General features: G+C 34.2%; 1 protein-coding gene across 2 annotated transcripts in view; it reads right to left on the bottom strand.

Moving 5' to 3' along the window:
* The window catches only part of LOC126971817 (transmembrane protein 50A), a 46,897-nt gene extending 34,682 nt beyond the window's left edge, over positions 1-12,215 (bottom strand). For both annotated transcript variants that reach the window (XM_050818251.1, XM_050818250.1), the window contains exons 1-3: positions 11,993-12,215; positions 11,678-11,809; positions 8,729-8,864 (exon numbers count right to left, since the gene is read on the bottom strand). In XM_050818251.1, coding sequence (XP_050674208.1) covers positions 8,729-8,864; positions 11,678-11,809; positions 11,993-12,088 — 364 coding nt within the window. In that variant the 5' untranslated portion in view covers positions 12,089-12,215. The remainder of the gene's footprint in view (positions 1-8,728; positions 8,865-11,677; positions 11,810-11,992) is intronic.
* Positions 12,216-14,136: the final 1,921 nt, after the last annotated feature.

Raw genomic sequence — 14,136 nt, 5'->3', positions numbered from 1 at the left:
GGGTTTTTCAAGAATCCTGAGCGGCACTGCATTGTAATGGGCATGACGTATCAATTACCATCAGCTGAACGTCCTGCTCGTCTTGACCCTTATTTTCATTAAAAAAAAGTCAATTTACACTAAAATCCTAGAAAATCATTTTAAAACAATGTTTTAAAATGCCAGATTTCAATGTTGTTATTCTTTGAATATCTACCTAGGCTAGCGAAACTCTCTAAGAAAAAAGCGATTCACTCGATTGTATGAAACGTTCAGTCTTTGACAGATGACGGCTTTAATCTTGTTAACAACGGAGATAGCCGAAATTCCACTACAACCACACTTTTAAGCAACTGTTCGCTTTAAAACTTAGCCGGATTATATTTCGTGGCCAAACGCGATACTGTAATTACTACTATTTCAAACTTGTCAAATGACTGCACGTTTCATACAAAACAAAACTTCAATTTTTACTTCGGCAGTCCCACCTCTTATTACGTAGTATTTACATCCTCTTTGTAGGTACCTATTGTTTATGAAGGGTATGTTCCGAGATGCACTTCGACCACTGTACAGTGTGACGTCAATTTAGTATACTGTGAAGCCGTTCCTTTCTAGCCAGTTATAGTGGTTACTATTTAAAACGGAACGCTATCCCTATAAGTTTTCTAGTTCATACAAAAACTACTGTCAAATTGAAAATATTTAATTCATATTAATTGTAAATTGAATTTATAATATAATATAATAATAGCGTTAGGCACTCGAGTGGTTTTTACTGATCACGTGATCAAAGTACTGCGAGTACCTTACCTCGAAAACGCCAGGGCTCACAGTAGAATATGGCGGCGATTTATGACAAGGAACGAATTTTTCTACAGTGATTGCACTGTGCAGTGCTCGCAGTGCATTTCGGAACATACCCTCATTTCATTGATTATAAAATTGTGTCTGTACTGGTCTGTACTGGTTACAATTAAGACTAATGTATATTTAGAAACACTTGTTACACCTTTTTCTTGGACTTTTGTTTTTCTTTTTAGTTATAGATTTACCCTAAAGTTAACGTGCATGAGTTAAGGGTGCTAACCCTATAGATTTATGCTTTGTCAGCCAAAGTAGAGCATAGCAACAAGTCGTAGGTACATTTACTTTACACGTGTAGAACCTTCTGGAAACAATATTGCTGATGTACCAAATTACTTTCCCACAGAAATATGACTCTCTTTGTTAGAATAAGCTATATAATGTAAGTTTCCGTAAAATTAAGTATTCTGTGTTTAGTCTTAGCTCCGTAAACATTGTAAATCGGGTTTATTGAATAAAGTAATTTTTTTATAAAGTAACCATTCAGTTATTCCTTGACTGTGTTAAGTGACCTTGTCGTTTGGGTCCTCTATGCCATCGCGAATAAAAATTTTCGGGCAACAAAGCAGACTCCTAACGTTCGTTTTAACGATTAATCGGGTCAACGAACCAAAAATAAATTTGTCAAGAGAAGACACGGCGCGGAACAAGCTGACCAGAATCACTGATCACAGAAGGAGAGCGGAGAAGCGGGTTATGTGAGTAAATCTTTTCACTATCCTGTTAAATTTCCTTTTATATTTTCCTGGTGATCTTTATATGTGTTTCGTGTAATAATAGGGATTAGAAAAAGCCCGTCCAGCACGTTGCATATATAATTTAGTTAGTAAAGTGATTAAAATCTCACGTTAGTTACTTATTTTGTATTTGAATTTATTTAATAAATAAAAATGGAAGGAATCGTAGTTGTACCTTCGGAAGTTTTGAAAATAATTCCAGTATTCAGTGGAGAGACAAGACTCTTATCGTTGTTCATCCGCAAAACAAAATGAATATCTTTTTAATGCAATTACTAGTAGATTAGGCGGGGAAGCAGTTAACTTAATTGGTGAAAGAGAATCAATACAGACTTGGGTTGAATTAAAACAAATATTACAGGATCATTTTGGGGATCCAAGGACGGAGGATTGCCTTGTCCTTGAGTTAGAAAGTTTGAAAATAAATAGAGGCGAAAGTTATTTAGATTTTTGTAACCGAATACAACAAATAAGGAGTATTTTAATAGCCAAAATTAATGAAACTGTCGATGATGCAGCTGTTAGGTTATCTAAACAAAATATATACACGGATCTTTCTATGAAAATTTTCTTGTTTAATTTGCCGAAATATTTAGTAAGGTTAGTGCGATTGAAAAATGTCTCAACATTAGAAGACGCATTAAAAGCTGTTCTAGAGGAACAATATTTTCAAGAAGTTTATGATCAAAAACAAACAAGGTCCACTCAAATTAATCAAAACTTTCAACGGCGAAACATTCACCAATATAATTTTAATCAACAAGCATCGACAAGTACATACAATAACTCGCCGAAATTGCAACGATCTATTAATAATTTCACCTCTCATCGTAATAATTCACCACATTATGCATTTCAAACAGAAAATGGGAATAGGCCCCGTAATAACTTTTCTCCGCATAATTCATTACAATTAAGAAACAATAAGAGGAACCAGAATAATCCTTTGAATCAAAATAATCCATCCTATAATAATTATAATACATTGGAACAAGCGAGGCCGCAGTTCCCACATCGGCAAAACGCTCGTCGCGGCTCGCAACACGTACAGCCAACGCCAGCGACGGGATCAGGTTGCAAAACCGATGTAACCATGAGAACAGCTAGTTCGAGACGTGTGAACTATACTGATTATAATTATAATGAAAATAATGTGCTACCAAGTACTTTTAATGATAATGAACAAGTAGGAAATTTTTACATAAGGTCCCCTACACACGAGAACGGATAAAATTAAATTGATATATATTAAATCTCCCGCATATACGTATACCAGAAATTAATGCTATCTTTATGATTGATACCGGCAGTCAACGCTCGTTTATAAGCCCAAAGTTAGCGAATCAATATTTTTGCGACTTCAAGCGAAACGAAAATTTTGAAGTAGTTAGTACTCATGCTAGTAGTAAGCATAATGAAGTAGTGTTTATACCTTTACCTAGATTATTTAAAAGTGATGAATGGCACAAATTTTATATTTACTGTGTTGATGATAGGTATGACGGCTTAATTGGTAGTGATTTATTGACTCAACTTCACGCAAACATCGATATGAAAAATAAAAAATTATTTACGAAGGGCACTTGCATACCGATTATTTATAGTCCGCCAAAACGTGAAATTTATGTGTTACCTCCACGTAGCGAATTGAGGATCAAAATTCCAGTAAATTTGTTACATGGTGAGGGCATATTAAACTTCACAGAATTCTAACAGAATGCCAACAGCTTTAGTAAACTGTATACATGGTTACGCGACAACTGTTATTCAAAATTCCAGATCCGAGCAAATGGAATTAACAGTGAGTTCTTCTTTTAAAGTCGAACAGTACTCAGGAACGAATTTAGAATTTGATAGGGTAAATTTAAATTTTACTGATAAGTTTAATTATAACATAGATCAACTGTTAACAGATAATCTCTCAAAGAGTAGATCATATGAATGAGGAGGAAAAGCAATCAGTAATTAATATTTGCAAAGAATTTAAAGATATTTTTTATTGTGTGGACGTACCTCTTTCTTTTACTAATGAGGTAAAGCACAAAATTAGGACTAAAAATGAAGATCTAATACATATTAAAGCCCATAGGTTACCGCCTACACAAACAGCAGAAATTAGGAACCAAGTAGAGAAAATGCTCAAAGATAACGTGATTCAAAAGTCTTTTTCACCTTGGAGTGCACCGGTTCATCTAGTACCCAAGAAAGTAGATAATTCAGGCATTAAGAAATGGAGGATGGTCATAGACTACAGACGCCTTAATGAAATAACTATTGACGATAAATACCCTCTTCCGAACATCAATGATCTTTTTGATATGTTAGGCAAGAGTACATATTTCACAACTTTAAATTTAGCGAGTGGACACCATCAAATAGAGGTGGAAAATGAGGATAAAGCCAAAACAGGATTTAGCACCCCTTTTGGTCACTACGAATTTAATAGAATGCCATTTGGCCTAAAAACGGCACCGGCTACATTCCATCGAGCAATGGACAACGTTCTAAGGGGATTACAAAGTATCCATTGCCTCGTATACCTTGATGACGTAATAATCTTTGCTAAAAGTATTCAAGAGCATAACGAAAAACTTAGGGCTGTATTTGAAAGATTTCGCGAAACCAACTTAAAAGTGCAACTAGATAAATCGAATTTTTTACGTAAGGAAGTGTTATATTTAGGACACACGATAACTAGCGAGGGCTTAAAACCTATTAATGATAAAATAGAAGCCCTACTAAAATATCCTATACCGAAAACCAGAACGGAAATCAAAAGTTTTCTTGGCCTTATAGGATATTATAGGAAATTTATTAAAGACTTTGCGAAAATTACAAGGCCGCTAACAGTCTGTTCGAAAAAAGGTAAAAGTATCGATTTAAATGCTGATTATATAGAAAGCTTTGAAACTTGTAAAAAACTTCTCTCAAATGCTCCATTATTACAATTCCCAGATTTCAATAAGCCTTTTATTTTGACCACCGATGCATCAAACTATGCAATCGGGGCAGTACTTTCACAAGGCACTATAGGCTCAGACAAACCTGTGGCATATGCTAGCCGAACTTTGAGTGATACAGAGTCTAGGTATAGCACCATAGAGAAGGAACTTTTAGCAGTCATCTGGGCAGTAAAGCATTTCAGACCGTATTTGTGGGGTAAAAAGTTCCACATTTATACAGACCATAGGCCCTTAGCCTGGCTTTATTCACTTAACGAACCAAATAGTAAACTCACTAGATGGCGCCTTAGACTTGAGGAATATGATTTTGAAATTAATTATAAAAAAGGGTCACAGAACTGAAATGCAGATGCTTTATCTCGTGTAAAAATAAACAGCTTAAGAGCGGATAGTAATAATATCGTAGTTAGTTTAAATGGTAGACAAATTAGGGAAATAAAGGTTAATATGTTAGATAATGACAGCGAATCAATGCAAGTTAATATAGATGATAAAGAAACTACTAGAACTTTAGAAGATAAAAATGAAAGTGAAGTAACAATTTGCTTATCAGAATCGGACTCAGATAGGATGAGTATAGATAGAAAAGAGATGCCTGTCATAGACATATCGGAATCAGATGACAGAGCTACTGCTCACTCAATAACGAATAGGGAACATGAAGGCATACCAATTTTAAATGAAGCCTTATACATAAATACTTATCTACATTTGGTATAAAAATGACATCAGTGTAAAAGACATTTCTAATAATAGCCAAAAAATAATTGAGGTTCACATGCCTGCTATTAATAATGAACATTTAGTTAAACAGTTTTTAAAAGAGTATATAGACTTTAAACAAAAGTATTTCATTTATTTCGAAGAGGAAATATTTAGGAAAATCTTTAATAAAGTAGTAACAGCTTTATATAAAAAAGGCTCTCAAAATTTAATAGAATGTACAGAGAGAGTAGTTAATGTAACAAATGAAGAAGAGCAAAGAGAGATTGTTATTAAATATCATGAGGGCAAAACTGTTCATCGGGGTATACGAGAAACATTCACAAAGCTTAGAAGACACTATTGGTGGTCTAACATGAAAGTTATGATTTCTGCCATAATAAATGCATGCGAGCAGTGTAGGAAAATGAAATATGGTAGAAAACCCATTAAGCCCCAAATACAACTCACTCAAACACAGTGTATGCCATTTGAAGAAGTTTTTATGGATCTTTTGTATATAGAAAATAATAATTATTTAACTATAGTGGACGCGTTTAGTAAGATAGCACAAGCATTTAATGTACCCAATAGAAGTACGCCGGAAATTGTTAAAGCATTAATTAAGTACTTTAGTATCTATGTAGTCCCAAAAAAGATAAATAGCGACCCCGGCACTGAATTCAATAATAATCTAATTAAAGAATTACTGAACTTGTACAAAATTGAAATGCATGTAGGGACACCAAACAACCCCAATTCAATGGGTATTGTTGAACGTTTTCATTCGACAATTCTTGAAATTTATAGGTTAGCAAAATATGAAAAAAGCGACCAAGATGCAGCATCAGTAATGACATATGCTATTATGGCATATAACAACACTATTCATAGCGTAACGAATTTCACACCTTTTGAAATAGTATTTGGACACACAGAATCAGGAAATGCGTTTGATATAGATAGAGATAAAAATTTATTACAGAAATTAGTTCAGGATCATAGGAAAAGACTCAAGGTATTATATGAATATGTAAGCGAAAAGATTATAGAGAATAAAAGTAAAGTGGTAGAGAAAAAAGGCGGTGAAAAGCCTCCAGAGATACAGGAAGGAAACGAAGTTTTCATGAAAACAACTAGGAATCGAAAAGGCAAGGAAATGCCACGGTACGAAAAAGCCAAAGTTATAGGGAAAATTGATAGGAATATTGTACCGGTAAAATTAGGGAAAAGGAATACAAAAGTAGCAATAAAAAACGTAAAACGCCCTCCACAGGTGGTGGCAAGCAGTCTTGACGCTCCTGGTCCTAGTGGAATCAGCAAGCAGCGTAAACCTGCAAGATATGAATCAGAATCCGGGAATAGCGCCGTTACGAAGGACAGAGAACATTCGGTAGAAAGAAAACTGTCACTTATGCAAAAGGCTTTCGATAAGCTTGTTAATGTTTCAGATGATTTAAAACATAACTTACTTCGACTGAATATTAAAACTTTGCAGCTACGAATATTGCAGTATAATCAGTCAACAATACATAATATAGTCAGTCAAATGAATACTCTTTATCAAATCTCAAATAACTTTCGAACTATCTATAATGTAATACAAGAGATAGAAACAGCAATAGCCTTTAGTAAAATACATATACTTCACCAATCTATAATCAATTCTACAGAATTATTTAATATATTATTAGAAATAGAAAAATATCATAGATTAGTGTATACTGTAGGTAAAGACAACCTAATGAAATTAGAAAGTACTATAGTTCTTAAATCGTATTCTGATAATAATAAGTTAGTTTTTGTGTTGGAAGTTCCCCTGTTAGACACGATCACACATAATTATTACAAAATTATCCCGATACCTATATATAATCCTATTTCTTTAAAAACATCTGTTATAATTCCCGAGTATCCTTACCTCATAGTGAATGGATTGAAATACAGACCCGTGTCAACTCCATGCCAGCAAATAGAGAATGAACGAGTACTTTGTAAAGAAGATAACATCGTGCAATACGCTGACACTACGTGCATAGAACAAATAATGCTTCTTAAAAACTATTTTTCATGTCATAAGAATGTTGTACAAATAGAGGACCTTAGAAGTAAGCCAGGAAATACAACCTAAAAGGAACATTTTTGGTAATTCCCAATGGAAGCTGTAAAACACAAATCGGCGACAAGATTATCAGTAAAGTAGCTGAAACAAGGACACCCGAGGTGAAATTGCTGCTAAATCCTGTAACGATGCCAGAGCTGCAACAAGAAATCAGAATAGAAGACAGCCAGGTCGACCTTCGCGGTGTAGACCTTAACGATATCAAAGATATTCTCAATAGTGCAAAATACAATAGTGAAAGTGGAAAGTGAAAGTAAAAATAAAATTTCAGTGACCCAGGATATAAGTGTATGGACAATAAGTATCATAGTAATAATGTTTGTGTTTTTAATAGCCTTTGTAATTGTTAAATTAAAGTTGTTTAAGAAAATCCTTCAGATACGTCGAAATCATCTGGAACCAAAAGATTCGTCTCCAGCTGATTTCTCTCTTAAGGGGGGAGCAGTTAAGGGTGCTAATCCTATAGATTTATGCTTTGTCAGCCAAAGTAGAGCATAGCAACAAGTCGTAGGTACATTTACTTTACACGTGTAGAACCTTCTGGAAACAATATTGCTGATCTACCAAATTACTTTCCCACAGAAAATATTGCTGATGTACCAAATTACTTTCCCACAGAAATATGACTCTCTTTGTTAGAATAAGCTATATAATGTAAGTTTCCGTAAAATTAAGTATTCTGTGTTTAGTCTTAGCTCCGTAAACATTGTAAATCGGGTTTATTGAATAAAGTTATTTTTTTATAAAGTAACCATTCAGTTATTCCTTGACTCGTGCGTAAGTAAGCGTGCCAAACAATGCATTAGCTTGGCAATGCACAGAATGGGTCTCAATGAATCAAATCTCTGCAGATTCTGTTGACCCCATACACATCCTTCTGGAATGCGAGGCCATAGCCAAAATCAGGCTGGGGTATCTTAAAGCACCCTCACTCATAGCAGAGGATGTGCCCGGCCTGAACTCTCTGAGGATCCTACGCTTCTTAAAAGGAATAGGTCTCTAATTTGAATCCCGGCACACATCTCCTACTCAGTAGCCTCAAGCTCTTTGTCTTAAGACACAAGTCGAGGGTAGTCGGGCTAGCCCAAGCAGGGCGCACAATAGACCTAGTACAGATTATCCCCTACTCATAATAATAATAATAACCCTAAAGTTATGGGAATTCAATATAAACATGTTTGGCCTTACTAATAAACTTGGTATAAAGTAAATACCTGAGAATAATTCAAAAACCTGTATTAACAGTGTTGTCAGCAATATAGTCAACATTTCGCATATTATCGTAGGTATATTCTCAGGTCTAATATTATACCCATTTTATTTGTAAGGCCAGTTGTATATTTTATGTGTAACCTCACCTGCATTGACATATTCTACAAAGAGAATCCAACAAGAGGCAATGAGTGATGCAAAACCAACTACAAAGCCCATAAACAACCATAGCCGAGCCCCACATGGTCCCATGCAGCCTCCAGTGTATGTCTCACCTCTAACCTGGAAAGATATATATTAAAAATTTTTTAGAGAGCTTGTTGATGACATTCTTACTTTGTCATTAATATAACTATTCTTTTTTATTATTGAATAAAATAAGATCGTCATTACTATTTCATTTTATTTTAGAGGTCTGCCAACAGGTAAAACATTAAGCATAGCATTAAGGTATCCTAAAGTATTAGTGCAGATGGTATTCATTACTTTTTTTATGAAAATAAAAGATGAGCAGGATGTTCAGCTCATAGTATTTGATACACCCTGCCCATTACAATGCAGTACCACTCAGGATTCTTGAAATACCCAAAAATTCTGAGCAGCACGACAATTGCGCTTGTCACCTTGAGACATAAGATGTTAAGTCTCATTTGCCACCAAAATTTCACAAGCTACGGCGATCTTCGGACCGAAACACAATAATGTTAACACATTACTGCTTTATGGCAGAAATAAGTCGCTGTTGTGGTACCCATAATCTCCCACTGGAACTTGAGTAGAATATAAAACCAATTAAGCAAACTCAACATAATATAGAAAGTGAGTATTTAGTTTATGCAATAAAATGGTACCTAGTAATTGATTATTTAAATGATTACATTCATATGTAAAAATCTATAGTTTGGAAAATAAAGCCTGAATCTGTTTGATGCCTTCCAGAAATCACACTGAATGAATGTTAACTTTCTCAGATTTGTAGAAGCTGTTAGAGTCATGACAAAATTTTGGAATCACATTTTGATAACCAAAGTAAGTCATGAATTGTTTTGCTGCAAAATGTTGTATTTGAACTGACCCCACAAAGCAATAAATGAATCATCTCAAGCAACAGAGGACACTCTAGATGATTCAAGACCCGTTATAGTCATTTGAGTCATTTTACTCAAAAAGCATAATACATCTATTTACATTATTTAAAACAAACATTAACAGAATTTTTGACGACCTGTATAGCCGAGTGGTAATTGATCCTATCTACTAAGCTAGAGGTCCCGGGTTCGAATCCCGGTAGGTGCAAGCATTTATATGATGAATATGGATGTTTGTTTCCGAGTCATTGATGTTCATATGTATTTATGTATGTTTAAGTAAGTATATTGTATTAAATATATTGTTGTCTTGCAACCCATAATACAAGCCTAATTTGGGGCAAGATAATTTGTGTAAAAAGAGTGTCAATATAATTATTAATTTGGGCTAGTGTCCTCCTGTAAGCAATTAATGCCTGTATTGAAAGACTCAACTTTTCCTACATTAAATTCTTAATGTAGATTAACAAATTAACTAAAAATGTAAACAAACATAATCCATCTATTATATTTGTTTACATTGTTGTTGGTGTGTGTGCAAGTGTGTATGTGTGTGTGTGTAGTGCCAGAATATGAGTGCATACATGTGGGTGTGTGTCTGTGTTTTGTGAAAATATGTACAGTTGTCATATCATTAAATTAACATTGTTAAATTTTTATTTCTTTTTTTATTCTTCAGTTCTTATGTAATCAAGCCTAACTGTGGTAACATTGAATAAGTAGATTTTAATGTGAATTGTCAAAAAAAAGGAATTAAGTATGAACATTTTCAACTCTAGTGGCACTGATAATGAGGACTCTAATTGCTAGAACTGTATTCTAATATACAAGCTTAGCATCCTCAAGTTAATCTTAAAAAATTATGCAATTATGCCATATATAAAAAAAATTTCATAAGATTTGTTGATCATATGATAGAGATGGACAAAAATATATAGCACCTTCTTCTAGTTTACAAGTATCTATATATACTAAGTAGCCACAAGGGAATTATGCTTTTGATGAAATTTTAGTGTTTGATATAATTTTTGTTTAATGGAAGTTTGTTTAGCTTAGTCTTAGATGGGATGCCTAGCAATATTTTTTCATATTGACTATCTGTGCATCAAAACAAAAATAGTAAATAAATGACGGTGCCTGGACCAAGACTCATGGGAAGAGCTTTATATAATAGTTTATAAGTTTTGTGAATATTTTACTTTTTATCTTTATATAATGTATTAAAATATCATTGTACCTATTTGTTTCATAATATGTATACTGGGTAATTTTGCCTTGTAATGGAACATTACTACAGCATAAGGTAGTGGTTGAACCTGCCTTCGTGCTTATGGTTCTGAGAACGTCGCTCCACATCGAACAATTCCTATCTTCCTGGCGCTGGAAGATCACCTCATCCAGATCGCCAAGGGTGACTGAACGGGATCTCGCAGGAGAGTACCAACTATAGCAGAATCCGATAGAACCTACCACGACTTTCTTTTTTTAATCCTACCTACCTTACCTACCATAAATTTTTATTAAAATTAAAAAAATTAACTGAGGCACTATCCTTTGTTTTTTTTTGTATTCAATTTTAAAATATCAAACGGTAGGTGTCACAGCCTTTAATAAAAACTTATTATTATTAGTCCTTGTAGTCATACCCAAGGATCAGTAATCACATTATATATTTGTAGATTGAGTACCCTCTGCCATATTATATTCTAAAATATGCCAACCTCTTTTGTTCTAGAATGAGCCAGGAATAATATCATATATTTATTATTACATAACTTCAATCAGAGTCTAATTTAGAGTTAGGTGTCAGCAAATTTACTATGATTGTTGAATGAATTGTTATTTATTAATAACTACAGATATATTTTGGTCATAAAGGTAAAACAACAGCTGAGGCTCTTTACAATGCCATCAATCTGCATCAAATAAAAAATTCTGTCACATGGGACCATCTTAATGGCCCTAATTTAATGGCCGATTAAAATGGGCCATTATTGTCATACATACCTGTGCATTGGTTACAGAGTTGACCATCACAAGGGAGAGGGTTGCCATGACTCCACATATATGAGAAGAACCTATGAGCTCACCAGGGTACACTGAAGCAGCATCTATTATGAACCACCAACCAGCAGAGAACTGTAAAATTAAAAGTGTTTCAAGTGACTCTCTCTTTTGGGTGTTCCATTTCACAGTTTTACACAAGAAAAAACTTAAATAATTTGCAGCCATAGGCTCGCAATCATTGTAAATACCATTTAGTTATATCACAAAGAGGAAGAAAAAATGATTACAATAATAATGAAGAAAATTGAGTCATACCAATATACCAGAAATAATGGATGCCAAAATGTTACGTTTTTCACCGCTTTCGAACCAAACACAGCTAGGTAATGTAACATTATCAAGACAATTCATTGTGGAGGTTATAGAAATAGGTTTTACTTTATTATTATTATTGTTTGGCTTTTATATTTGATTTTTCTTTGCTTTATAAGGTAATTTTTGTAAACATAAACTCAAAACTCAAAAGTCATATGTCAAAACCAATTTCTCCGTTTTCGCGTCAACTATCAACTTTCAACATCACTGATCATTCTATGACTGATGACAGTTGACACCTCATGATTTTTATTTAAGAATCTTTTATATAGTTTTTTTTATACATAAAATTTAATATCCATTATTTGCCGATCTTTTCTTGGTTCTCACGTCTTGTCTACTAATATTATGTATTTATGTAAATGTCACTAGCATCAATTAAAATATGTACAATGATAAACAGAAAGTTTATAACGTGTATAGGCGAGTTGATTCTATTCATTGCGACAGTTAAAAACCAAAATAGAATATCTTAGCTGGCCTCGTTACCAATGCTGTAAGTAAATAGGTAATTCGTATTATGCCCAGCTAAATATTAGTGCTAGCTCGCACTACGAATTTTATTCGCACCATTTCTCCCGCAAAATTCTGTGGCATATGAAATTGAATGAAGCCGCACGTTCTCGCGGAAAAAATCCGCGCGAATATTTTACCACAAACAATCCGCGATGCGGATTATTTACGTTGACGTGACCGCTCACTCGCGTATCGCTTATAAATGAGAGTAGGATGTCGTGCTCTTCGCCTGTTGTCTTCAAACTAATGATTATATTGAATTTTGAATGAAACCATTCCTAAATTTATCACATTTCATAGCGCTGGGGCGTAGCTCTAGAAGTGCAGGTTAGAACCCCACATCGTCGATAAATTTTAGTTCAAATTAATTTCAATTTATTAGTAATTGTGCTGTGCAACTACGATTTAAGGACAAACTAAGTAACCACAATCTATGCTAATAAATAAATTGCTTTTCATTAACTCTAGATATAAATATAATTTAAAATTCTTAAGCTGTAAATATGAAGAGAAAGTAGCTAACCATATTTTTCTTGCCACTTCTCCTTAAGAATCTACTTTTACCAGGTGTTGGAAAACGGCAAAAAATATATTAAATATGTAAAATATACTAGCATCACAATACATTGCCTATTATTTACGCGATCACATGTTCTATTTAGAATGATAATCTATTTTTTTGATGTGTGTATTTACAAACATCAAACAAGTCTAAGCAACATGTACTAATTTAAATTGTATTTATTTTTAAAATAATATTTTTAGGGTCCTAAGTATGATGTAAAAATAACAGCTGTTGACTTTATAAGTTCTTTTAATAAAATAAATTAACAATATTAGAATATACTGTAGAAACTAAGAACTAACTAACTGAAATTTCTAAAGAAAATCAATTTATTGTGAAAGAATAGGATAATTTAATACAAAGTATGGCCTCCTCTGTTATTCAGAACTTGTCGGCAACGATTATTCATTGAATTAATGAGACTGTTTATGTCATCTGGCGGTATTCGCTCCCAATGGAATTGTAGCAAATTCTTCAGCTGTTGGGTTGTTGTCACTCCGTCCACGGCCTTCAAAACACGTCTCTGGAGATGTCCCAGGCGTGCTCGATGGGGTTGAGGTCTGGCGATTGTGCAGGCCAGGGCAATACCCGGACGTTCTCCATTGCCAAGTATTGACTGGTTCGCCAAGCTGTATGTGAACACGCATTGTCATACATTAAAACGTAAAATAGGAGCCAAAGATTTGTGCAAATGGATGGACTTAAGGTCTGAGAATATCCACAACGTAATTTTCAGCGTTCATCTGTCCATTTACCAAAACGAGCTGTTCGCCTGTTCTTCATAATACCCGCCCATACCATAACTGTTGAGCCGCTGTATGGATGAACTTCCTGAATGCACCTGAGCCTTACAGTATTTCCGGGCCGACGTTACACTCGAACCCTTCTTGTATCAGGCCTAAACCCGAATGGCGACTCATCGGAAAACATAATTTTATCCCATTAATTAAAAAAGATTAAGAAAAGCGTTTCGACGAGCGCGATTCCCGTGCCGTATTGGTGG

The sequence above is a fragment of the Leptidea sinapis genome, chromosome 24, assembly GCF_905404315.1.
Source record: "Leptidea sinapis chromosome 24, ilLepSina1.1, whole genome shotgun sequence".
In the NCBI taxonomy this organism is placed as follows: Eukaryota; Metazoa; Arthropoda; class Insecta; order Lepidoptera; family Pieridae; genus Leptidea; species Leptidea sinapis.
Note: the sequence above shows the minus strand (reverse complement) of the source record. Positions and strands in the feature narration are given on the sequence as shown.